Source organism: Schistocerca americana, chromosome 5, assembly GCF_021461395.2.
Source record: "Schistocerca americana isolate TAMUIC-IGC-003095 chromosome 5, iqSchAmer2.1, whole genome shotgun sequence".
Lineage (NCBI taxonomy): Eukaryota > Metazoa > Arthropoda > Insecta > Orthoptera > Acrididae > Schistocerca > Schistocerca americana.
Window position 1 is genome coordinate 97,381,737 of NC_060123.1, and position 27,876 is coordinate 97,409,612.

The following is a 27,876-nucleotide window of genomic DNA, read 5'->3' on the forward strand; positions in this document are numbered from 1 at the left end:
ACACCATAGTGTGTCATATTTTGAAGGGCTATTACTGTACAAGGTGATATAAGGTATATTAAATTGAGTAGGTAAAATGTTAATATTAGAAATTCATGAGTTTTGATGTGTAGTCTTTTCTATCCCCTGATTTCATCCGTAATTCCAATATTTTGTCAGTATCAGAAAAGGCTTTGTACTCTGTATTTTAACATGGGTTAATGTGGTTAAAGGTTTTCATGTGATTTATGCTACATCATCTCTTCAACTTGCTAACTGCATTCTACATTTTACTTGAATGTGTTAATATTTTGCTTTGTACAACTGCTCCCCACAAACATAGTCAGATGATGTAGCAATATTTTACTTAGGTTATTACTCTTTTGCAAATGTACTTAATCCAATTCTAATCTAATCCAGGTGTTAATGTTCTGCAGTAAGCTGAATTCTTATGTTTTTCACCCAAATACTTTGATTATCATAGAATTAAGTATTCTGTCATGTTGTTGATGCATTTTATGTTTTGGTATCCATTCCACTGTGTAGCAACAAGATTAATATACACCAGACAACACAAACAGCTACCATTTCTGAGAGCACCTGTTGACAATTGAAAGATCAGTGCTGATTCAGTTCGGGCAACATCTATTTTCTATGACACTGAGTTCAGTTCTGCAACAGTAAATTAATAATAGGTTTTTTCTCCTCAATCTAACAGAAACCATAATAGTTGATTCCTCTTTTGTGAAGCTTTCTGGCATGAACTGATTATCTGGAAGACGATGATTTCAATTATTACAGGAGCTATTGTATTTCTGCACAAAATTTGAAGACATAATATTTTACAGTTTTCTTAACTCAAGAAATTTGATAAACTTGACTGCAGGTAAGTCCCCTCCCACTTACACTAAATAAAATATTGTAACAGATTCCTCCCCCCCCCCCCCCCCCCCCAATACCATTAAGGTCCCTACTGGAGCAAACCATCTTTCTGGGGAGTGACTGACATTCTTTTGTAAACTGTGTCAACCACCACTCCTCTGGAAGGGGGAAGAAATGTACAGGTTGGCAGCCAGTCAAAGAACATTTTAGGGAATTGGTTTAAAAACTTTTATTTGAAAGCCCCGAGTCAAATCTTTACAAGCTTTCTCCCAGAGCAACTTCTTCTGTGCCTACATGACACAAGTTGCCCATCTTTAAAAGCCGAGGCAGTTATGTCCAGCTGAACTGCCGACAAGAGATGCCTTGAGTCCTCTGCTGAAACTGATAGCAAATTCATGCCATCATTCATAGCCAGTAGCGTGCGTGAACACAGGTCATGTGTGTTGACGCTGGGGGATTCTCAAATGCAGAACACAGTTGCTTCTCTCTCTCTTGTGATCCAGACCTTGAGCAGCACAGACATCTGTCTTGGAAGGCAAAGCCTCCGGCTCTGCATTCTATAATCAGCCCTGACATCAATTAACATGAACCGCTTATCCTTCCATTGCTCATTTCAATTAGTTAGTCAACTTCCTAGACTGGCCTAACCTGGTAACTTCCAATCCTAGGTGCGCTCTTTGTATACCATACACTGAAGTATATTCTCTTTATTTTAGCTAATTTCCTGTTCTATCATTTAACGGCAGCCCTGGATGCCCACTTACAAGTCATGACCCTTCGACCTCCTGTACACTGTAGTAAGCAGGCTCCAACAACCTTTGTCCCACTTATCCTGCCCATGTACACTTAAGTACACTTTAAATAACTCGCTACAAAATCGCAAAACCCTGGTTTCATAATTCTCCTATATTCAGATAAGTTATCAACTAACAACAACTGATAATTAACACAGCTTTTCAGACAACATGTTCATACATGATGTTTCAATGCTTCACCAAAACCAGAAGTTCATACCTACAGGTAATTGCAGCCAGCCTGGCATAGAGTCTATGTAACAACATTCTTTCTTTTTCTTAGGGCTCGACCATTGTCATCATGCCCCTTTTTTCTATGTAGTCATCGCTTTCTGCACTGTGCCTGCATTTTTCTTTCTCATATCTGCAAATAAATTCCAACAGACCCAGGCACTGTAGATGCTCTTTACTCTACTGCTAATTTAAGTCACATTTTTCACAAGCACATCTTTCATTAGTCTAGTAAAAGGAAAGTGAGATGTTTTGCTAGGGTTCATGGCAACATGTACCACTAAATTGGGAATGTCCACCAGATTCCTGCATGTCACAACACCTGTGCCATAATTCAAGGTGGTGTGCAGCTGTTTCAGTGGCATATTCCCCAAGGCACTGAGCTTTCTGGAGATTCCTAAATTGTTGGGAACTAGAACTTTCAACCAACAGTATTCCATTAGGCAATCAAGTAACTGATTTCAAAGTGATAGTAATGCCGTCTAAGCCTTTTTGAATACAGAAAGGCAAAACTTTTTGAAGCTGCCGTCTTTCCTTTTCACTATTAAAATCACTTTCTGATGTCCAGCGCGCATTCCATTACTAGACCCAAAACTTTTGAAATTAGCTTCTGAAACAAGAGGACTGGCAACATAAGCCCTCTCATTTTACTGGGTTTTGATACCTACCAGCGGCCAATCTTTCTGCTGGGAGGAGAAGAAGACAATTTTGAGGGTTCTGTCTTGGTCCCACAAGGCACTAGGGAAATAAAAGTCCACCTAGACTGAGCTCTTCATGTGTAGGTATGCCTTATAGAACTGTGTTCTGGCAGGTTCCCCAGAGGTAGCCCACTAGTAACTGTTCCATCTCAACAGCTACGCATCTCATTGTTGTGCAGCACACCTTGAGACAGAGGGGATTTACAGATGTTTTCACCCCCTCGCAATCCTGGTGGTCGAGCTGACGTCCCGGTTCCTCACGACACATGACGTTCCATCGTCGTGCGGCACTGTGGTAGCTGAAGTGTGCCCAGAGCTTACGGTGATGAGGGACTAGTGGCACTTAATAGCTTCAGCTCAGAAAGTCTGTAGTCATCAAGCCAGTAACCAGCAAACAAATGCTGAGTGCCTGAGGGAGGGGCAGGAGATGGAGGGATGACAGGGTAGATGTGGCAGAGGATGCTTTGCTGCCTGTAGAAGTGTGATGAGATAGAGCTGCTAGGTGCAGTGTTGTCAGGGAGGCGGGGGGGGGGGGGGCAAAGGAAGAGGAGAGGAGAGGAGAGGAGAAGGGCAGACCAGTAATAGGAGCATTACTGGGATACAAGGCACGTGTAGTGCTGGAGCGGGAGCAGGGAAGGAGAAGGTGGGTGGAGAACATGGACTAGCAACGTATGAGGCCAGGGGAGTTATGGGAACGAGGATATGTTGTTGGGAGAGTTTTCATCTGCACAATTATAAAAGCTGGTGTTGGTGGGAAGAATCTAGATGACACAAGCTTGAAGTAAAGCACATTGTGTTGGGGCAGGAGGGGGCAAAGAAAGAGGAGAGGAGAAGGGGAGAACAGTAATAGGAGCATTACTGGAACAGAAGGCATGTGCAGTGCTTGAGTGGGAGCAGGGAAGGAGTAGGTGGGTAGAGAACGTGGACTAGCAACATTTGAGGCCAGCGGAGTTATGGGAATGAAGAATATGTTGTAGAGTGAGTTTCCATCTGCACAATTATAAAACCTGGTGGTGGTGGGAAGAATCCAGATGACACAAGCTTGAAGTAAAGCATATTGTGATGGGGCAGCATGTTCAGCAACTGGGTGGTGCAGCTATTTCTTGGACACAGTTTGGCCCTTGCCCTCAAACTCAGCTAGTCCCTGTCCTCTACCCACCTATTCTCTTCCCTGCTCCCATTGCAGCACTACACACAACTTCTGTCCCACAAACATTCCTACTAGGCTTTTCCCCCCCTCTTTATTTCTGCCTCCCACCCCCTGTCTCCTTCAGCACAGCCTCTCAACACTGCTGCACCTAGCACCCCACCTTGTCTCCTCCCAACTCTGCCCTGTTATCCCTCCCCCTCCCTGTCCCATGGTGCTTCCTTAACCCCACAACCTACTCCAGCAAACTTCTGCTCACGTCAGATGCAGTAAAAGTTAGGCTCCAGCACCTGAGACAGTGGCTGTGTGTGTGAGTTGTGCTTGTGTGAATGTGTTTTCTGTTTTGGGTGAAAGCTTAATATTTTAGCTGCCATTTTCGCCATGCCTGACTGTAAAGCCTTGTCTATGTGGTGAGTAACAATAGGTCCTCCCTATATTGCTATAAATAATCCTACAGTTGTTTCTAAAATATAGGTTGTTTTTATTGCTTTACCCTTTACCTTTATAATACAAGACTGGTATACATAAATAGCTTTGCAGTAATGGGTAATTGTGTATTAGTGTAATAAAACTTCACACAAAAATTAATAAAACCAAACACAGGGACAAAAAAGAGAACACTTATAGAGAAACAAGAAGTAGATAATATGATAATAAAATGCAAGAGAGGTGAAAATGATGCTATGGAAGAGAAAGGAGAAATGAAATGAAAACGATCAACATAAATCAACAAGTACATGGTGGGAGACAAGAAGTGTATATGAAAAGCAATTGTGTATACAGGCACTGGAAGACTGATGTTGGAAAGTGGAAACAAAATTATCCTTTGGAGTTCAAAAATAAATATCTTGGTCCCTTCCTATAAGATTACACAGTACACTGGCCAACATTAATTTCTTTGTTCATTCTAACACACTGCTTCATGAAAACTCATGATGATGAAGAGCCTTCTGGGCCTTGGAATAAATTTGGATATACATTAATAGGCAGAAGAAGTCATTTAGAAGCTGCTTCTGTAAAGCATTTTGACAGTTTATTACAACTAGTCCCAATATGTTCATCTGTTACAGGGATTAATTCTGGATTATTTTTATTAAGGTTTTTTACCCCCTCACTCTTCAAACCATTGTGAAATGCACAGCAGAAGGTACTTTTTGTAGTACCACCCATTTGGGTTTCTTTGCATTTCATTCACATATGGGGTGTGAGAAGAGTGACTGCTTAAATGCTTCTGTGCACACTGGCATTAAAAGTCCAACTAAAATTACTCGATAGCTGCTGTCAGTCACTTGCTGCAACAGTGTTGCTACATCAGTAGCTGGCTACCGTTTGGTTACAGGTGACACAAAAACATGGTAGGTCACTTCACAAATGCTTTTAATGTGTAACACAGAGCAGTGTTATAAGTGGCTGCCACGAGGTATGTTGGAAATGCGAGGCACTCTGTCAACTGTTGATTTTAAGTGACCAATAACTTAAACTGCAGCAGTGGTTCATTTTATGGCCCTGAATTTAAAATCATGTCCTCACAAACAAACCACAACCTCATGATGAGCAATATGTCCGAGAACACGGTGGTCAACAACCTGTGGCAGAACAAATCACGATCACTTTGTTCATGGTAATTAAAGCTAATCTTTATGGGCAAACTCAAGACAGCAAACACCAAGTTTCAGTGCTAAAAGCAAGCTGCAATTTCTCACTATCATGTGCTACCTGAAACTATCCTCACACTAACAACACAAGCTGCCATGTTACCAACCAATGAACAGTCCTTGTTGGCACTTGGTTGTAAATTATACACGAAACAAGTTCACTCCAAATGAAAAAAGAATGATATGATAAAAGATGTGACACAATATTAGAAATAAAAAAATGCATTTGAACCAATTATTTGAATAAAAACAATCATCAAACTCTTTTGGTTACATTTAGAAACAAACAAAATTTCACTACTTCCAATGAGCTTTGAATCTTCTACATGACAGCCAATCTCTGTGATTATGATAACTGTATATGCAACACTGAATAGTGTCTTGTGCAGAAGAATCCAGTAGTGTTCAGTTAGTGTTCTGTATGAAATGTGTATTTCATTAGAATTGTTTGTGTGAATTGTTTTTGGTGTGGTAACCATGTGCGATAAAATGCAAAAAAAAAGTGTTATGAATATAATAGAGGGAAACATTCCACGCGGGAAAAATTTGAAGTGAGCTGACCAATAGTTGTGGGAGTTCTCTGATTGGAGGAAACTAGCTGCAACACGTGAAGTATCAACAAGCAAGTAATTTTTTGGGGGAGGGGGTGGGGAGCCATTCCGATCCCGGGAACGGAGGGACTTGCCTTGGGGGGGGAGGAGGGGACGAGTGTGCATTCGCGCGCACACACACACACACACACACACACACACACACACACACACACACACACACACACACACACACACACACACATCCGTCTGTGTATGTGCGGATGGGTGTGTGTGTGTGTTTGTGTGTGTGTGTGTGTGTGTGTGTGTGTGTGCGAGAATGTATACCTGTCCTTTTTTCCCCCTAAGGTAAGTCTTTCCGCTCCCGGGATTGGAATGACTCCTTACCCTCTCCCTTAAAACCCACATCCTTTCGTCTTTCGCTCTCCTTCCCTCTTTCCTGATGAAGCAACCGTTTGTTGCGAGAGCTTGAATTTTGTGTGTATGTTTGTGTGTCTATCGACCTGCCAACGCTTTTGTTTGGTAAGTCTCATCATCTTTGTTTTTAAATAAAAGTGTTAGACACACAATTCAGGATCCAAACACAACAAGAAAGAATGCCAGATATGGAATTTGAAGTGAGCTGACCAATAGTTGTGGGAGTTCTCTGATTGGAGGAAACTAGCTCCAACATGTGAAGTATCAACAATCAAGTAATTTTAATCGGACTATAGTCTAATGCCTATGGGAGCAATGCATAGGGGACAGTAGTATATTCCTGGATTCCCCATTTATTGTGGTTCTTGCAACTTTGCAGGTATGCTTTTCTGCACCAGACGGCATCTGTCTTCGAGCACCAGCCAGACTGGGTTCTTCAGCACTCGCCCGACACTATCCCATGCATCTAATAAACCTGGCACCATCTGTGCTGCTCTTCTTTATACATGTTCAATACATCCTCTTAGTTGCTGTGTGTCCCACACACCTGAGCAGTATTACAGATCAGTTACATGAGAGGCTTGTGATTTCCTTTGTTGACTGACTGCTGTTTTCCAGTCTCCTACAAATGAACTGAATTCTCCGCTTAACAGCATCTATAACTGAGCCCTTGGGATCACTCCATTTCATATGTCTACAAATTTTTCCACCCTAGTATGTCTACAGATTAACATATTCCAAGTAACACTGATACTGTAGTCACAGTACTCTATCTATATGTGTACAGTGAAGTGCACAGTTATACATTTCTAAACATTTAAAGTAAATTGCCAATCTTTGCACAACTGTGAAATCTTATCAGGATCTGATGGAAAATTTGTGCAGCTTCTTTTTATATTTCTCGATTGTAAAGAACTGCATAATCTACAAAAAGTCTGAGGTTCCTCTTAATATTATCTGCCAGGTCATTCATACACAACATGCTATGAATCATGGACCTTTCTATGGTGGGATGGTTTGTGCACCTCAATTATGCAGATAGCCACAATGTAGATGCAACCACAATGTGGGGGTATACAGGGTGGTCCATCGATAGTGACCGGGCCAAATATCTCACGAAATAAGCAGCAAACAAAAAAACTACAAAGAACGAAATTTGTCTAGCTTGAAGGGGGAAACCGGATGGCGCTGCCATAGGTCAAACGGATATCAACTGCATTTTTTTAAATAGGAACCCCCATTTTTATTACATATTCGTGTAGCACGTAAAGAAATATGAATGTTTTAGTTGGACCACTTTTTTCGCTTTGTGATAGATGGTGCTGTAATAGTCACAAATATATAAGTACATGGTATCATGTAACATTCCGCCAGTACGGACGGTATTTGCTTCGTGATACATTACTCATGTTAAAATGGACCATTTACCAATTGCGGAAAAGGTCAATATCATGTTGATGTATGGATAATGTGATCAAAATGCCTAACGGGCATGTGCTATGTATGCTGCTCGGTATCCTGGACGACACCATCCAAGTGTCTGGACCGTTCGCTGGATAGTTATGTTATTTAAGGAAACAGGAAGTGTTCAGACACATGTGGAATGTCAACCACGACCTGCAACAAATGATGATGCCCAAGTATGTGTTTTAGCTGATGTAGTGGCTAATCCGCACATCAGCAGCAGACAAACTGTGCAAGAATCGGGAATCTCAAATACATCGGTGTTGGGAATGCTAAATCAATAATGATTGCACCTGTACCATATTTCTGTGCATCAGGAATTGCATGGTGATGACTTTGAATGTCGTGTACAGTTCTGCCACTGGGCACAAGAGAAATTATGGGATGATGACAGGTTTTTTGCATGCTTTCTATTTAGTGACAAAGCATCATTCACCAACCGCGGTAACGTAAACAGGCATAATATGCACTATTGGGAAATGGAAAATCCATGATAGCTGCAACAAGTGGAACATCAGGGACCTAGGCGGGTTAATGTATGGTGCGGCATTATGGGAGGAAGGATAATTGGCCCCCATTTTATCGATGGAAAACTAAATAGTGCAATGTATGCTGATTTCCTATGTAATGTTCTACCTATGTTACTACAAGATGTTTCCCTGCATGACAGAATGGCGATGTACTTCCAACATGATGGATGTATGGCACATAGCTCGCGTGCGGTTGAAGAGATATTGAATAGCATATTTCATGACAGGTGGATTGATCATCGAAACACCATACCATGGCCCGCATGTTCACCAGATCTGACGTCCCCGAGTTCCTTCCTGTGGGGAAAGTTGAAGGATATTTGCTATCGTGATCCACTGACAATGCCTGACAACATGTGCCAGCGCATCGTCAATGCATGTGCGAACACTACGGAAGGCGAACTACTCACTGTTGAGAGGAATGTCATTACACATATTGCCAAATGCATTGAGGTTGACAGACATCATTTTGAGCATTTATTGCATTATTGTGGTATTTACAGGTAATCACGCTGTAACAGCATGCGTTCTCAGAAACGATAAGTTCACAAAGGTACATGTATCACATTGAAAAACTGAAATAAAATGTTCAAATCTACCTACGTTCTGTATTTTAATTTAAAAAACCTACCTGTTACCAACTGTTTGCCTAAAATAGTGAGCCATATGTTTGTGACTGTTACAGCACCATCTACCACAAAGCAAAAAAAGTGGTTCAACTAAAACATTCATATTTCTTTACATACTACACGAATATGTAATAAAAAATGGGGAATCCTATTTAAAAAAACACAGTTGATATCTGTTTGGCCTATGGCAGCGCTATCTAGTGGGCCAACCATAGCGCCATCCGGTTTACCCCTTCAAGCTAGACAAGTTTCGTTCTTTGTAGTTTTTTTGTTTGATGCTTATTTCGTGAGATATTTAGCCTGGTCATGATCAATGGAGCATCCTGTATGCAGAGAGGCCAGACTAATCTATCGTTTCTGAACAGGCAGCAACCTTTCTTGTAGACCAGATAATTCATAACCTTCACACACAGTACGCTCCACAATGCACTGTACAGTAGCCTGTTGAGTAGATATGGATGTTTCATTTGGGCACTGGGATTTATTCTGGTTAGTATCCATAATCCACATTCAGATTTAACTAAGGATCCTCATAATCCCCCCACCCTCCCCTCTCCCTCATCTCAGATCTTAATGGAGTAACATTTTGCAGCCTATATTGACAAGCCTTATAATTATGAACATGATGTAAGTGAAAAATGATAATGAAATTAAATACAAATTAGCAGAACATTTTGGAACTTTCTTCAATTTATTTGTGAATTAGATGAGTAATATCTGTATTTGACTATTATTTAACATCTAAAAACAGGTGCGGGTATGAAAATAGTATTTTTGTGAGAAGAGAACTAGTTCTCCAAGCTTAAAATGTTATACTGTACCTGAGACTTGTTGGAAATATATCAACAACAAAGGCCAAACTTGTTATGTGGCAAACTCCAACGAGGGAAACATAAATGGATATGAATGCTAAAGCTGCTCCAGATGTATATGACCAGTAAATGGCCAGTGAACAGCTAGCAGCAACAGCATATCCTGTCACTGAAAGACAATATATAAAGAGTTATAAATTAATGTTAATTCAATAGAATCCCTTAATGTACAGAACTCCACATTTTACAATATGTATAATTGTTCCAATACATTTTTCTTATAATTTCAGTTACTGCAGCATACAAATATCAATGATTTACTGCAATTATAATACTATATAAAAATAGAGAGAAATAAAGTTCAGACTTTTTAAACTGTTCAAAACGAAGTTTTGCGTGTCCTCATGACTGGCATATTATATTCTAGCTTTCTCAAGTTTTTTTTTCCTTTAATCGGAAAATACATTCCCAATATGCTTTTCATCAGAGCAGAACCTGTGTAACAGAGGTAAAATTAAATCTGTTCTCAGTGCAGTGAGACACAAAACATTGAAGATATTCCTTGATGATCACCCATAGTCAACAACACCATCTGACAACCATGTCTAAAAATTATAGCACATAGGTACCTGGATGAGAGTACAATAGAACTGTGCAGTCAGTCAGTTTGGAATCTGTATGACCCAGACAGTATACGACTGACTTCGCAAAATCAATTTGGGTTCTGGGCATCTGTTATTAACAACAGTGCGAACCCCTAGCACTGTGGTGTGCAAAGAGGGTGGCCAGGATGCATCTAGAATGTAACTAGAATCAACAGTGTTATGTTATCTTCACCAATGAGTGCAGGATTTGTCTGATGCCTGATAATTGCCACAGAAGAGTGTGGAGGTGACTACGCACCATTTCAGACAAGCTGTTGTATAGGTTTAGCAGAGTGAAGAGTCAGTCATATTTTGGACCAGTTGATGAAAGTATGTCAGACAAAGCTATCAATATTAAGGGTAACTTGAGGGCTGTGTAATATTAGGATAAGATCCTTCAGCCTGTAGTCCAGCCCTAAGTCGACATTTTGACACTGGATTTGTATTTCAAGATGATTATATAGGAGCATGCAGTGCCCACCTCCTGAACACTGACGTACTAGATGCAGGGCAGAACATGCCCATTTATCAGTATGACATTGAACCCCCTCTGGCCTGGGTGTGGGCAATGATTCAGTTGGGAATGGTGTCACAAAGCTACTGCATCCTCTTTTGATGCAAGCTTGTCCACAACTCTTGTAATCTGTCACTGAAAACATCGATACTGGTAACAGTACAGACCTGACATCCGAGATGGTCCCACACATTTTCTATTAGGAAGAGATCTGCCGTCAGAGTACTTCAACATCACACAGATGCCTTATAGAGCCATGTGCCATGTGACGATGAGCATTGTCCTGTTGAAAAATGGTACCACAATACTGTCATATGAGAGGAAACACGTGAGGACACAGGATACCTGTGATGTACTGCTATGCTGTCAGATCTCCTTCAATTACAACCCTCTGCAACCATATATCATACGCAATGGCTCCCCACAATGTGATACAAGGAGTAACATTACTCTACCTCTCGAAAAAATTGGAAGAACGGGACCTCTCCTGAAGTCACCTCCGTACCTGTGGATCATGGTCATTCAGAGTAGAGTAGAACCATGATTCATCACTGAACCCAATGCGACATCATTCATCAACAATCAATGCTTCCCCAGTCAAAATACCACTCCAAATGCAGCCATACATGTTGCGGTACTGATGGCGGCCTATGCACGGGATGGTATTTCCCTCGTCCACCTGCTTCTAGTCTCTGATCTGTGGTGGGGGAGTACACAGAGTACTTGTGCTCAGATGGCAGGTGCACATGTGAAGGGGTTATGATGTCCTTGGTGCACATTAGGGTCATCCTCCTTTATGGTGGTCAAATGTGGTCAACTGGAATCTCGGCAATGAAAACGCCTACCCCCTCATTCCCATGCAGTCCAACACTGGGTCACAGTCACATCCACATGTTCCAGAAACCTGGATATTGCACGATTCAACCAGCTGGCCAATTGGAGAGTCACAATGAAGCCCCATTCAAACTCTGCGATGTGCTGGCAATGCTGTCTCACAAGAGTATGTGGCACACAATGATCACTCAACATCTAATGCAGTTCATGCCCCCTACATAGCCTAAAAGGCCTGTAAATAACACTCAACTTGAACGACACTAATATACTCTAGTGGCTGTTGTACCTGTAGCACAGAATTACAACTCATTTACACACTTGCCAGTGGTGCGTAAGTATACAATCTTATATATAAAAACAAAGACGAGGTGACTTACCGAACAAAAGCGCTGGCAGGTCGATAGACACACAAACAAACACAAACACACACACAAAATTCAAGCTTTCGCAACAAACTGTTGCCTCATCAGGAAAGAGGGAAGGAGAGGGGAAGACGAAAGGAAGTGGGTTTTAAGGGAGAGGGTAAGGAGTCATTCCAATCCCGGGAGCGGAAAGACTTACCTTAGGGGGAAAAAAGGACAGGTATACACTCGCACACACGCACATATCCATCCACACATACAGACACAAGCAGACATATTTAAAGACCACTTTCGCAACAAACTGTTGCCTCATCAGGAAAGAGGGAAGGAGAGGGGAAGACGAAAGGAAGTGGGTTTTAAGGGAGAGGGTAAGGAGTCATTCCAATCCCGGGAGCGGAAAGACTTACCTTAGGGGGAAAAAAGGACAGGTATACACTCGCACACATGCACATATCCATCCACACATACAGACACAAGCAGACATATTTAAAGACAAAGAGTTTGGGCAGAGATGTCAGTCGAGGCAGAAGTGTAGAGGCAAAGAAGTTGTTGAAAGACAGGTGAGGTATGAGTGGCGGCAACTTGAAATTAGCGGAGATTGAGGCCTGGCGGATGACGAGAAGAGAGGATATACTGAAGGGCAAGTTCCCATCTCCGGAGTTCGGATAGGTTGGTGTTGGTGGGAAGTATCCAGATAACCCGGACGGTGTAACACTGTGCCAAGATGTGCTGGCTGTGCACCAAGGCATGTTTAGCCACAGGGTGATCCTCATTACCAACAAACACTGTCTGCCTGTGTCCATTCATGCGAATGGACAGTTTGTTGCTGGTCATTCCCACATAGAATGCATCACAGTGTAGGCAGGTCAGTTGGTAAATCACGTGGGTGCTTTCACACGTGGCTCTGCCTCTGATCGTGTACACCTTCCGGGTTACAGGACTGGAGTAGGTGGTGGTGGGAGGGTGCATGGGACAGGTTTTGCATCGGGGGCGGTTACAAGGATAGGAGCCAGAGGGTAGGGAAGGTGGTTTGGGGATTTCATAGGGATGAACTAACAGGTTACGAAGGTTAGGTGGACGGCGGAAAGACACTCTTGGCGGAGTGGGGAGGATTTCATGAAGAATGGATCTCATTTCAGGGCAGGATTTGAGGAAGTCGTATCCCTGCTGGAGAGCCACATTCAGAGTCTGGTCCAGTCCCGGAAAGTATCCTGTCACAAGTGGGGCACTTTTGTGGTTCTTCTGTGGGGGATTCTGGGTTTGAGGGGACGAGGAAGTGGCTCTGGTTATTTGCTTCTGTACCAGGTCGGGAGGGTAGTTGCGGGATGCGAAAGCTGTTTTCAGGTTGTTGGTGTAATGATTCAGGGATTCCGGACTGGAGCAGATTCGTTTGCCACGAAGACCTAGGCTGTAGGGAAGGGACCGTTTGATGTGGAATGGGTGGCAGCTGTCATAATGGAGGTACTGTTGCTTGTTGGTGGGTTTGATGTGGACGGACGTGTGAAGTTGGCCATTGGACAGGTGGAGGTCAACGTCAAGGAAAGTGGCATGGGATTTGGAGTAGGACCAGGTGAAACTGATGGAACCAAAGGAGTTGAGGTTGGAGAGGAAGTTCTGGAGTTCTTCTTCACTGTGAGTCCAGATCATGAAGATGTCATCAATAAATCTGTACCAAACTTTGGGTTGGCAGACTTGGGTAACCAAGAAGGCTTCCTCTAAGCGACCCATGAATAGGTTGGCGTACGAGGGGGCCATCCTGGTGCCCATGGCTGTTCCCTTTAATTGTTGGTATGTCTGGCCCTCAAAAGTGAAGAAGTTGTGGGTCAGGATGAAGCTGGCTAAGGTGATGAGGAAAGAGGTTTTAGGTAGGGTGGCAGGTGATCGGCGTGAAAGGAAATGCTCCATCGCAGCGAGGCCCTGGACGTGCGGAATATTTGTGTATAAGGACGTGGCATCAATGGTTACAAGGATGGTTTCCGGGGGTAACAGATTGGGTAAGGATTCCAGGCGTTCAAGGAAGTGGTTGGTGTCCTTGATGAAGGATGGGAGACTGCATGTAATGGGTTGAAGGTGTTGATCTACGTAGGCAGAGATGCGTTCTGTGGGGGCTTGGTAACCAGCTACAATGGGGCGGCCGGGATGATTGGGTTTGTGGATTTTAGGAAGAAGGTAGAAGGTAGGGGTGCGGGGTGTCGGTGGGGTCAGGAGGTTGATGGAGTCAGGTGAAAGGTTTTGCAGGGGGCCTAAGGTTTTGAGGATTCCTTGAAGCTCCGCCTGGACATCGGGAATGGGGTTACCTTGGCAAACTTTGTATGTGGTGTTGTCTGAAAGCTGACGCAGTCCCTCAGCCACATACTCCCGACGATCAAGTACCACAGTCGTGGAACCCTTGTCCGCCGGAAGAATGACGATGGATCGGTCAGCCTTCAGATCACGGATAGCCTGGGCTTCAGCAGTGGTGATGTTGGGTGTAGGATTAAGGTTTTTTAAGAAGGATTGAGATGCAAGGCTGGAAGTCAGAAATTCCTGGAAGGTTTGGAGAGGGTGATTTTGAGGAAGAGGAGGTGGGTCCCGCTGTGACGGAGGACGGAACTGTTCCAGGCAGGGTTCAATTTGGATGGTGTCTTGAGGAGTCGGATCATTAGGAGTAGGATTAGGATCATTTTTCTTCGTGGCAAAGTGATACTTCCAGCAGAGAGTACGGGTGTAGGACAGTAAATCTTTGACGAGGGCTGTTTGGTTGAATCTGGGAGTGGGGCTGAAGGTGAGGCCTTTGGATAGGACAGAGGTTTCGGATTGGGAGAGAGGTTTGGAGGAAAGGTTAACTACTGAATTAGGGTGTTGTGGTTCCAGATTGTGTTGATCGGAATTTTGAGGTTTTGGAGGGAGTGGAGCTGGAAGTGGGAGATTGAGTAGATGGGAGAGACTGGGTTTGTGTGCAATGAGAGGAGGTTGAGGTTTGCTGGAAAGGTTGTGAAGGGTGAGTGAGTTGCCTTTCCGGAGGTGGGAAACCAGGAGATTGGATAGTTTTTTGAGGTGGAGGGTGGCATGCTGTTCTAATTTACGGTTGGCCTGTAGGAGGATGCTCTGAACAGCCGGTGTGGATGTGGGGGAGGAAAGATTAAGGACTTTTATTAAGGATAGGAGTTGACGGGTGTGTTCATTGGCTGAGTTGATGTGTAGGTAAAGGATTAGGTGGGTGAGGGCAATGGGTTGTTCAGTTTGGAACTGGTATAGGGACTGATGGAAGGAAGGGTTGCAGCCAGAGATGGGAACTTTGAGTGTGAGGCCTTTGGGGGTAATGCCAAATGTCAGACAAGCCTGAGAAAATAAAATATGCGAGCGTAATCTGGCTAGGGCGAAGGCATGTTTGCGGAGGGAATGTAAATAAAACTTAATGGGGTCATTGTGGGGGTGTTGTGAGGGTGACATGGTGTTAGAAGGTGGAAAGTGTAACCTGAGGTGAAATGAAAATGAAAATAAAAATATATGGGGAGAGATAAAGGTGAACCGGAAAGAAACTGGAGATCTGGAATGAAAAAAGGCGAAAAGGTGTTGGTTACAGCTGGGCTATGTTGGACTTGGGTTGGTAGACAACGATGTGCATAAAGGTTAGGTGGTTGTGTTGCCGCCAAAACACATTAAAGACGGAGAAATTCGGGAAAATTTCGAAAAAACTGCGTGTAGTATATTAAAAGGAGTGGTATTGTGGTGGCAGATTATGAAAATGAGGCTAACAATTGTCTGACGAAGAAATAATGGCGTTAAAACCTGTGGGAAGCGGCTAAAAATGATCGGTGATGTGGGAAAAACGGAAATGGAAATAAAGCGAAAGTTATTAGAACTGGCCGAAATGGTTGTTTAAAAGGTGAAAGGAGCTGTTTGTGAACTAGAAACGGTGGATATTATAGCGGCGGTAGTGCTGAAAGCGGCAAAAAAATTTTTTGGTTATGGTTTGGAAGTGGGTTACGTATTGTTGAGTATATATATAGGCGGGATAAAATAGTATAGCAGATTACGGTAAAAAGGAGAAGGTGAATACAAAGTGAAACTACTGGCAAAAACAGAAAGAGGAAAATAAGACGACAGAAAAGATTTCGAAATGGAACAGTGACAATAACAAACGTAATTGTTGGATTCAAATTAATGATATCAATATAATGGAAGGAAACATTCCACGTGGGAAAAATTATATATAAAAACAAAGATGAGGTGACTTACCGAACAAAAGCGCTGGCAGGTCGATAGACACACAAACAAACACAAACACACACACAAAATTCAAGCTTTCGCAACAAACTGTTGCCTCATCAGGAAAGAGGGAAGGAGAGGGGAAGACGAAAGGAAGTGGGTTTTAAGGGAGAGGGTAAGGAGTCATTCCAATCCCGGGAGCGGAAAGACTTACCTTAGGGGGAAAAAAGGACAGGTATACACTCGCACACACGCACATATCCATCCACACATACAGACACAAGCAGACCGTATACAATCTTACTGTGACATCCGACCACATCTTTTGAGAGATTCATATTTTTTGTCATGGAGTGTGTATGGAATGGTCTTTGGTATCAGGTTACACAAGGGCAACCTCATTTTCATAATATTGTTACATTCCATCCTGGACTTCCCACTGTTTGATTAAAACAAGCATCTTTTCCTTAATAATCTCCAGACTAGGACGCCAAGGTCAATATATAAAGCTATTCACAGAGGTTTCACCCTATCTGAGAGGATAGTGAAAGACAGGCACCTTTTGCAACAAACTCTGTATTAATGAGAAAACTGCAATTTATAAACTTAAATTTATGAGGACTGCCCAGAAAGTAACAAACATTTTGTAATAAAAAATTAACAATATGGGAAAACCAAATTTTACTATACACACATTAAAGGTACACTCTTAAGCTATTTTTCTACATCATCACCATTCAAATTGAGGCCCTTATACCTTCAATACTGTCTCTGTAGAAATCTGCTGCCTGTGATATGCTTTTGGGAACCCACTTTGCCCAAAATTTGTGGTAAACGAGCTTCTCCATCACAATTTTATGTACCAAACTCCGTGAAATTTGGAGAAACTGTTGCAAAAGTTCTGTAATCATGAAACGACAATTTTCACGAATTTTGTCATTGATGTTCATCAACAGTTTGTCAGTTGCTTATCACTGCAGTATGGCCATTTTTAAAATCAATGCAGCACTGCCTCACTCGGCTTTCACTCATTCCTTTTCCATACACATCACAAAGGTCACAATAAAATTCAATTGGGCTGCACTTTTTGCCAACAAAAACCAAATTACAGAATGCACCTCACAAGTGGTGGAGTTTTGTATTGCAGCACCCATTTCAATACATCACAGAAAACAAAGTAACAGACATGCAGACCACACACTACCAATGCTGGATTCGTACTGAGTGTAGGAACGTTATGGCACCAAGGCAGCACCTATAGCCCCACCTACCACTGTCCTGGGCCAAAATATCTGTTATTTTCTGGATAGCCCTCGTACAACTGGTTTACATCCTAGTTGTGAACAGGAATATTTCAATGCTTTGGTTTACAATTTTATTTGCTTTTATTGTTTGTTTACTCAAGAATTAAGCATAAAATACACTACTTAAAGAGTTCAAACAAAAATCTCCTTTGAAACTAATTTTATTTTGAGAGATCAAGTAGACTTACACATTATAGCTTTCTTTCCGACAAGGTTTACGAGAAAACCAGCAAAAATGTAGAACAATCCAGATATTGCAGCAATGGTCATGTTGTTCACATACACAGTGCTGTTAATCATAGCCTGTAAAATATGAGACAATTAGAGGAGTCTTTATTAATTATTTTTTTTAAAAAAAAAGCATGAGGCATTTGTTCAAAACTCTCACTTAGGATTGTGCAAAAGCTTCACACAGATCAAATAACACATACTGTAACTAAATAAGAATTGAATGGTGCAGAATGCAAAAATGAATATGCTTGCATTTTATGGAACTTATACATGCTCTTAGATTCTGTAGACCCCAAAATTTTATAGGGGACATTTACTTCCAAGTTGCTCAATCAAAGACATTCCTAGTGAGAACATTCAGTCAGTATGATGGAAATCTGGTGCTCACCATTGCACTGATTAGTAAGTTACAATTGTAGGTTTGCAAATTCCTTTCATTAGTATGCTGGATGTGTTCAATTATAACATACTTTCATGCCTGTGGACTGCTCATAACACCATTCTGTTCCATTCATGAGTGGTGTGGTGGTGCACCGTATTGCTGAGTGTGTAACGAAGCAAGCTGGGATCTCTTTACTTTCTCTCGTTTTGCCATCTGCCTCTTTACATTCATTTTTTTCATTTTTGACTAATTACAATTAACATACATGAGTATAATCTGCATTTTCAAAAAACAGAAAGGCACACCCTCAGTCTTCATGCAATCCTGCTTCACGAAGAGAGTGTCGTCTTCCCTCCAGTCATCGTTATTTGAGTTCGAGCAGCACACATCTGAATTTGATGTCTTCATTTAATCTGACATCTGAGGATCCAAAACCATCAAACAGTACTCAAGAAGGGTAGCACAAACATTCTATATGCATCTCCTTTGCAGATGAGATACACTTTCCCAAAATTCTGCCAATTATTCAATGTTGAGCAGTAGCCTTCCATACTATCCATCTGATGTGCTCATTCTATTTCATATCACTTTGCAACATTACTCCTAGGTATTTAATCGATATGACTGTCATGCTCCACACTAATAATGTTGTATTCAAACATTACAGTATTGTTTTTCCCACTCACTTGCATTAACTTATATTTTTCTACATTTAGAGCAAGCTGCCATTCATCACACCAACTAGAAATTCTGTCTAAGTCATCTTGTATTCTCCTACAGTCACTCAATGATGACACCTTTTTGCACACCACAGCGTCATCAGCAAACAGCCTGACAATACCTTTGTCTCTGATGAACACTTGCCATCAGGACAATGTACTGGGTTCTATTACTTAAAGTCTTTAAGTCAGTCACATATCTGGGAACCTAATCCACATGCTCGGACCTTCATTAACAGCCTACAATGGGGCACCATGACAAATGCTTTCTGGAAATCTAGAAATATGGAATCTGCCTGCTCCCCTTCATCCATAGTTCAAATTGTTTCATGTGAGAAACAGCAAGCACAGTTTTGCATGAGGGATTTTTTTCTACTCAGAATGTATTCAAGAATTCTGCAGGAAACCAATGTTAAGGATATTGGTATGTAGTTATGTGAGTCCATTCTTTTACCTTCCTTATATACAGGAATAACCTGCACTTTTTTCTAGTCACTTGGCACTTTGCACTGGGGGAGATATTCGTGATAAATAGAAGCTACGTTAGAGGGCAATGCTGCTGAGTACTCTCTGTAAGACTAAGCTTGGATTCCATCTGGACCTGATGTCTCACTTGTTTTGCCTCTCTATGCCATGGTTGTCTATTTCTATGTCTCCATACAGGAGTCAGTGTGACAGTCAAATGACAGTACACTCGTATGATCTTCCATGAATAATTTCATAAAAGTGAAATTTAGAACTCTAGTTTTCTTTTTGTTTTCTTCTATTGTCACCCTTGACTGACTGACAAGTGACTGGATAAAAGCCTCTTGAGTGCTTCAAGCATTGATCATATTATGGACACACAAATTTCTGCTAAATTTTGCCTGTTGACATTCGCGTGTTCTTTTCTGAACCAAGAGTGCAACACTCTCTGCTTCCTCAGAATTTTCCAAATTTGATTATTAAACTATGGAGAGTCTTTTCCATCATTAATCCATTTACTTGGTACATACAACTCCAGAGTACAAATTACAATCAGTTTAAACCTTGTCTGTAATGCCTCTACATCTGTCATATTGGAACTAAATGATGTCCATCCATTGCCTAAGTGGGATGCTAACAACTATTTATCTGGGATGCTAACAATTATTTATCTGTTTACCCCCTTAGCATAATAACTCTCCTATCCTTTTGATGGATTTATTAATTTAAGTACCCAACATTACTATGATGACATCATAATAATTTATTAATCCCCATCTCTATACTGACACTGTCAAAAGGTCTAAAATGTTCCTATTACTTGCCAGTTGTCTAACTGGTTGTTCAAGACAGTTTTCAGAAAATGTGTTCAGATATAATTTAGAAGACTTGTAACCTGCAGTGAATCCATAGATGTCCCAGTTCTAACACCGCATGATCTGTTAATTCTGTGCTACTGAGTGTTGGCTTACCCTGAAATGATTCTACAACTGTTATAGCAGAAACAGGTGGCCAGCAGAAACATCTGATGACTAACTTGAGTTCACTTAGGCCTGCCGTGTGTCCAGATGACTTCATGGTCAGGCTGAATTGTGACTTCGGTACACATAGTATTTTTGTACACAGTAACCTGTCTGTTCTTTGGCATTACACAATTCTATTATTACCCTTCTTAAATACATTTGTTTGTAATGTCTACACATAAAACTATTACTTTATTCACTCCACAATATGATCCTAGTGCAGCAACAGTAACTGATTACTCCAAAAAGAAGAAACAGTCTCTGTTGCAAAAGGTTTTATTGCTAACATCAGTGATTGTTGGTGCCAGATAGGTTTGCGTATTTTCATGCAACAAAAATTTGTACATAATTTGAAGATGTGTCAACAGCACGAAACATGTCATTAACAATACAGTGAGGTGACAGAAGTCTTGGTATACCACCTAATATTGTGTTGGACCTCCTTGCACCTGGCATAGTGCAGCAATTCAACATGGCATGGACCCAACAAGTCATTGGAAGAAGCCTCCTGCAGAAATATTGGGCCAAGCTGCTTCTATAGCCATTGATAATTGAAAAAGTGTTGCCAGAGCAGATTTTGTGCTTGAACTGATCTCTCAATAATGTCTTGTAAATGTTCAATGGGATTCATATCGGGCAACTGGGTGGCCAAATCACTCACGTGAATTGTCCAGAATGTTCTTTGTAACATGGTGTATTGCCACTCATAAAAATTCCATCGATGTTTAGGAACATGAAGTTTGTGAATGGCTGAAAATGGTCTCCAAGTAGCCAAACACAACTATTTACAGTCAATGATTGGTTCAGCTGGACCAGAGGACTCAGGTCACTCAATGTAGACATGGCCCACACCACATGGAGCCACCACTAGCTTGTATAGTGCCTTGTTGACAACTTAGGTGCACGGCTTCATGGGGGTCTGCATCACACTCTAACACTTCCATCAGCTCTCACCAACTGAAATTAGGCCTCATTTGACCCACCACAGTTTTCCAGTCATCTAGAGTCCAACCAATATGGTCATGAGCCCAGGAGAGGCACTGCAGGTGATGTTGTGCTGTTAGCAAAGGCACACACATCGGTCGTCTGTTGCCATAGCTCATTAACGCCAAATTTTGCTGCACTGTCCTAACCGACATGTTTGTCATATAACCCACATTGATTTTATGCAGTGTTGCTTATCTGTTAGCACTGACAGTTCTATGCAAAATCTTATCACTGACAAATCTAGGCAAATGCTGCTGCTCTCGGTCATGAAACCTGTCAGCCACTGTGTTGTCCACAGCAAGAGGTAATGCCTGAAATGTGGCTTTCTCAGCACACTCTTGACACTGTGGATTGCTGAATACTGAATTCCCTAATGATTTCTGAAATGGAATGTTCTATGTGTTTAGCTCCAACTATCATTTTGCATTCAAAGTCTGTTAACTCCTGTTGTGGGGTCATAATCATGTCAGAAACTTTTTCACTTGAACACCTGAGTATGAATGACAGCTCCACCAACACAGTACCTTTTATACCTTGTGTAAGCAATACTAACACCATCTGTACATGTGCATACCGGTAATTTCTTCAGTGGCTGAAGTTGACACTATTAAGGTTGCCTACTTTGGCTACTTCCACTCATTGATGTCATATGCTATCATATTCTGGGGGAACCAACCACTTGCAAAAAAAGTTTTCACCATCCAAAAAAAAGCAATCAGAATAATGTGTGGGGTCCATCAAAGACACTCTTGCAGGCACTTGTTTCGGAAGATAGGTATCCTAACAACTGCCTCACAGTATATTTTTTCCTTGCTGACCTTTGTGTGCAAAAATTATTCCATCTACCAAGACAACAGTAAATTCCATGGTTATAACACCAGAAACAAAAACAATCTACATTTAGAAATGAAACGTCTCACTCTGGTACAAAAAGGAGTTTACTACTCCAGCATTAAGCTGTTCAATGCTCTACCACTACATATCAAATGTGTTCATACAGAACTGCCAAAATTTAAACAAGTTCTCAAAGATTACCTGACAGAGAAATCTTATTATACTGTGGATGAATACCTGAAAGAAAATGTATACCATCACTAAACTTATTGTGTCTAGAAGTAGTTCAATTGATTTTATTGTGCATTTGGGCATTAGCGCACTTTTTGTAACAACAGATTGGCTGTACATGTATTTACTCTTGTAGGCCTAATATCTAACTTTGTGCTCTTATCTTTAACCTTTATTTGAAACTCCTTTTTCTGTCAAATGGTAGTTATGTTATCTAGCTGACATTGTATCTGTTACTGTATTTATAGTATGTCTTACTTAAACTATGTACAATTTGCCATTGAATTGCCCTTGTATTTATTGTAAGTTTAAATTGAAACCTGTACAATTTGACACGTTCCATATCCATGTGATTGACTCACTAACTGGATCTACGGAACAAGAAATAAATAAATAAATATCCAATGAGTCAGTGTAAAGCCTTTTGCAATTATGCAAATGCAGCTAATTCATAATCATTTCTTCCCAATGAACACTTATATTTAACTTAACTAATTCTCATAAATCTTTAGTGCGAAACAGACATGTGGGGAAAATGCTGAAATTTTTTCATAAATTACTATCAAGTCATGAACAGACACACAAACAAGAATGAGGACATTGCTAGCTTTTTGGATAAAACTTTCTTCAGAGCTAGAGAGACCACACACACACACACACACACACACACACACACACACACACATAATGATGCACCTCCACAGTTACAGTGTCTCAGGACAATGTAGCGCTCTCTCTCTCTCTCTCGCTCTCTGTGTGTGTGTGTGTGTGTGTGTGTGTGTGTGTGTGCACGCTTCATCTATAACTTTGAAAAAAGAATTTGTCCAAAAGCTAGCAAAATTTTCAATCTTGCATATATGTATATCAACGTCTCTATGTGTTATGTTGGGTTGTTATCTTAACTTTTTCCACCACTGACTTCATCTGTAACATCTTCTCAGGGAATTCCCATAAGTAACTTCTACAGCCTTCTTAAATCAAAAGGATGGTCCACACAGAATATAGAGTACAATTTGATTCCTCTAGCATGATTAATTCAATCAGTATCTTAGCTATTAATTTAATTGTCTTTGAGGCTATGCTCTCTATTTATATTGCATTTCTAGACATACAGCCTCATATGGTGAAAATTGTAACATCCATTAACAAGGTTGCCCTTTATATCTACCTTTTTACACTTTAGAATCACTGTATTATTTACCCTGAGAATGTGTTTTCCCTGCAGTAGCATAGTATAATTGTATTCACTCATCATGAATACACTCCTCATACACAGCTCCAAAGAATAAGTGCTACTTTTGCTATTCTACTAAAAATTCTCTACATTTTATATTCGGCCGTGTCAGTACCAGGCTGGCTATTTAACTGAAGTCACAGCCAATTCATTTGTATATTCCATTTGTACGTTCTTCTAAAGTATGAAAAGGACCTTTCTCTACAATATCTTACTGTACACAAATTTGTGGCGAACCATTCTGTTGTCTATGAGAGTAATCTGAATGTAGAAATTGGAAAAAAAGAATTAAGTTATCCAATGTTAAGCAAGTATTTTTACCACGCCACAAGTTCCTTCCTCTACGCCGTGTAGTTCATCCTCAGGTGGAGTGAAAGTTATCATGTCACAGATAGAGGCTGATGCTAAACTGCCATTATCAGTCTTGTGATACTCATTATATTCTTCTATTGAGGCAAACAGCTGAGGTGCCCAAAGTCTCATGGTGTTCATGCTGCAAAGTAACAAAACACACATAACCATTTGAAAATGTCACTAACGGTGTTCAAAACAGTGGTATGTTAACGCAGTGTACTTGATGACAGTGACACCTGTAGAACAGAGCAGTGATTTGATAATAACTAAAAAGCAAAATCTTAACAGTGCACTTTGTAAAAAGCTTTTAAGGTACATGATAAGAGGAGTTCTATGTCTTACACTGAACTATTGGTTGCATGAAAAATTGACTAAAGGAAATCTGAAATTTACATAACAAAACATGATATTAATATCCACATTGAATTCAAAAGCAAAAATTCTGTGAAGTTATATTAATATTCTAAAAGTGGATGTATTAGTGCTAAAGCAAGTAACTGTAGACCTTAAATGTGAAAAAATTATATCTGCAAGGAAACTAAAGTGATAAAGTGGTAAATCTAAAACAGCGTAATTGCAGAAACATGAGGTGTGGCACATATGATACAATCATTTAGAAAGGTATTAAACTGAAGATATAAAACCAACATGTAAGTATAAATGGACAAGTGAAACAATCAAACTAAAAACTGTTGTCATAGCATGGGAAACGAGAGCAGAAATAAATTAATTTCTCACTCCATTATTTTGCATACAAGACAGTAAAACTTCATCTTTCAATATTTCATCTGTTAATTGTAGGGCAATCTTTAAGTAAAGTTGATGTGTGAATTTTAAGTAGGCAAACAAGCATAATTACTAAAACCTTGTCACACATGACTGCCTCTCTTTAGTTTATTGAACTACAAATCTTTCTACTTGTTTTAATCACCATTTATACTTGGTAATCATTGTTGCTAAATTGTATAATGGTAACTGACTGACACCAGTTTCAATGTGAATATCCTCAAAAAGCTCAGGTCTATTTGCTACCTTAGATAGAGAAACAAATCACTACAAATTCAGAAAAATTAAATGATTTACTCCAGAGGAAAAGCTTCACAAACCGAAAAAGTCAATGATGTTTTGGTCCACCTCTGGCTCTTATGAAAGCAGCCATTCGGCTTGGTATTGATTGACAGAGTTGTTGGATGTCCTCCTGAGGGATATAGTGCCAAATTCTACTGAATAGGTGTAATTGGAAGTGAAACGTGGATGATAAATAGCTTAGACAAGAAGAGAATAGAAGCTTTTGAAATGTGGTGCTACAGAAGAATGCTGAAGATTAGATGGGTTGATCACATAACTAATGAGGAGGTATTGAATAAAATTGGGGAGAAGAGACGCTTGTGGCACAACTTGACTAGAAGAAGGGATCGGTTGGTAGGACATGTTCTGAGACATCGAGGGATCACCAATTTAGTATTGGAGGGCAGCGTGGAGTGTAAAAATCATAGAGGGAGACCAAGAGATGAATACACTAAGCAGATTCAGAAGGATGTAGGCTGCAGTAGGTACTGGGAGATGAAGAAGCTAGCACAGGATAGAGTAGCATAGAGAGCTGCATCAAACCAGTCTCAGGACTGAAGACCACAACAACAACAACAACAACAACAACAACAACAACAGGTGTAATCATCAAGATCCCTAGCTGCTTGGAGAACCCTGCCCATAATGCTACAAATGTTCTCAACTGAGGAGATATCTGGTGACCTTGCTGGTCAAGGCAGGGGTTGGTAAGCACGAAGACAAGCAATAGAAACTCACAGTGTGTGGACAGGCATTAGCTTGCTGAAATGTAAGCCCAGGATGGCTTGCCATGAAGGGCAACAAAATAGAGGTGGTGGTCGTGGTTAGTGTTTAACGTCCCGTCGACAACGAGGTCATTAGAGACGGAGCGCAAGCTCGGGTTAGGGAAGGAAATCGGCCGTGCCCTTTCAAAGGAACCATCCCGGCATTTGCCTGAACTGATTTAGGGAAATCACGGAAAACCCAAATCAGGATGGCCGGAGACGGGATTGAACCGTCGTCCTCCCGAATGCGAGTCCAGTGTGCTAACCAACAAAATAGAGCATAGAATATTGTTGATGTATTGCTGTGCTGCTAGTGTGCCACTGATGACAACCAAAGGGATCCAGCTATGAAAAGAAATGGTACCCCAGCCAATCACTCCTGGTTGTCAGGCTATATGGCCAGTGACAGTCAGGTTCGTATCCCACCACTGTCTGGGGCATCTCTTGGCATGTCTTTGCTGGTCATTGGAGGCATTGACTGGAGTAGAATTGTCAAACTGAGCTCTGATGACTAGCAAAGACATGTCTGGAGATGCCCCAAACAGCAGTCGGAGACCAACCTGACCATCACCAGCCATAAGGCCTGACAATCAGGAGTGATAGCCCGATTGCCATTTCTTTTCATAGCCGGATCATTTTGGTTGCCATTCATGATATCCTTACAACACAGTGGTATGTCAATGATATTCTAAGCTCCATTTTGTTGCCCTTCTCAGCAAGCCATCCTGGATTTACATTTCAGCAAGATAATGCCCGCCCACACACAGTGAGAGCTTCTACTGCATCTCTTTGTGCTTGCTAATCCCTACCTTGGTCAGCAAGGTCACAAGATGTCTCCCCAATTGAGAATACTTGGAGCATTATGGGGAGGACCCTCCTACCAGTTTGGTATTATGACGATCAATGCATCAATTCAACAGAATTTGGCACGATATACCTCAGGAGGACATGCAACAAATCTATCAATCAATGTCAAGCCGAATAACTGCTTGCATAAGGACCAGAGGGAGCTCAACATGTTATTGACTTGCTTAATTTGTGAAGCTACTTTTCTTGAATAAATCAATTAACTTTTCTAAAATTGCAATGATGTCCTCGTCTGTACATGTACATCACATCTACTGATTTTCATCCCATTCAGATAATTCCTTCGTGGAGTGTCTTTCTCTCCTAGAATGTTTTCCTACACAACTGGGCTTCTGATCTATCTGCTCTAAGGTAGGTTACAGAAAAGATATTTAATATTCTTTCGCAGGATGTCTTATAATACCTACCACTTATAACACTAACTACTACAATCAATTACTGTCTGATCAAAGTGGCATCCTATTATGACAATACGATTGGGAAATGTATTTACTATAGTGCTGAGGTTTTCTCTAAAGTTTGTGGTTACATCCGGAGGCAGGTTGGTAGTCAGTGGATCTAATTATAGGTTTCTACCCACTCTGAATACTGAGCCTTACTCAAACCATCTTGCATATGGCTTCAGTTTCTATCTCAGTTCAGTTGAGTTTCTTGTCTACTGTGATGAATAAACCACGTCCATGTTCCATTGCCAAAATTTTTGATATAAACCCCAGATTTAACCCAAATATCTTATTGTCAATTTTGGGTTTCAGCCAGTCTCTCCCTTTTCATGTGAACAAGATGAGTTCTTCAAACACACTAGACAAGAATGGCTAGAAGTTATACAATTAGAAACCTCTCCTTCAATAACATGAGGGAGTCTCATGATTGCACAACATTCATCAACTTTGTCAACAGAGGAAATATTCGGGTCAAAGTTTATAAGCGTTGTGAGAGTCTCCTCATATCTGTATTTTATTTTGCAACTCATTTTATACTTTTATGATACTTCACAATTACTGTCACAAAAACCAAGATATGAACTGTTTGCAGTAACAACACATTCCTCTATATACACTATAACTGTGCGCTGCCAGG

At 41.0% G+C, this 27,876-nt stretch overlaps 1 protein-coding gene across 1 annotated transcript in view; it reads right to left on the reverse strand.

The window, feature by feature from the left end:
* LOC124616145 (synaptic vesicle glycoprotein 2C-like) overlaps positions 1-27,876 on the reverse strand; it is a 408,872-nt gene that overhangs the window by 17,444 nt on the left and 363,552 nt on the right. Inside the window, exons 8-10 of the mRNA XM_047144418.1 lie at positions 24,065-24,236; positions 17,827-17,941; positions 9,799-9,958 (exon numbers count right to left, since the gene is read on the reverse strand). Coding sequence (XP_047000374.1) covers positions 9,799-9,958; positions 17,827-17,941; positions 24,065-24,236 — 447 coding nt within the window. The remainder of the gene's footprint in view (positions 1-9,798; positions 9,959-17,826; positions 17,942-24,064; positions 24,237-27,876) is intronic.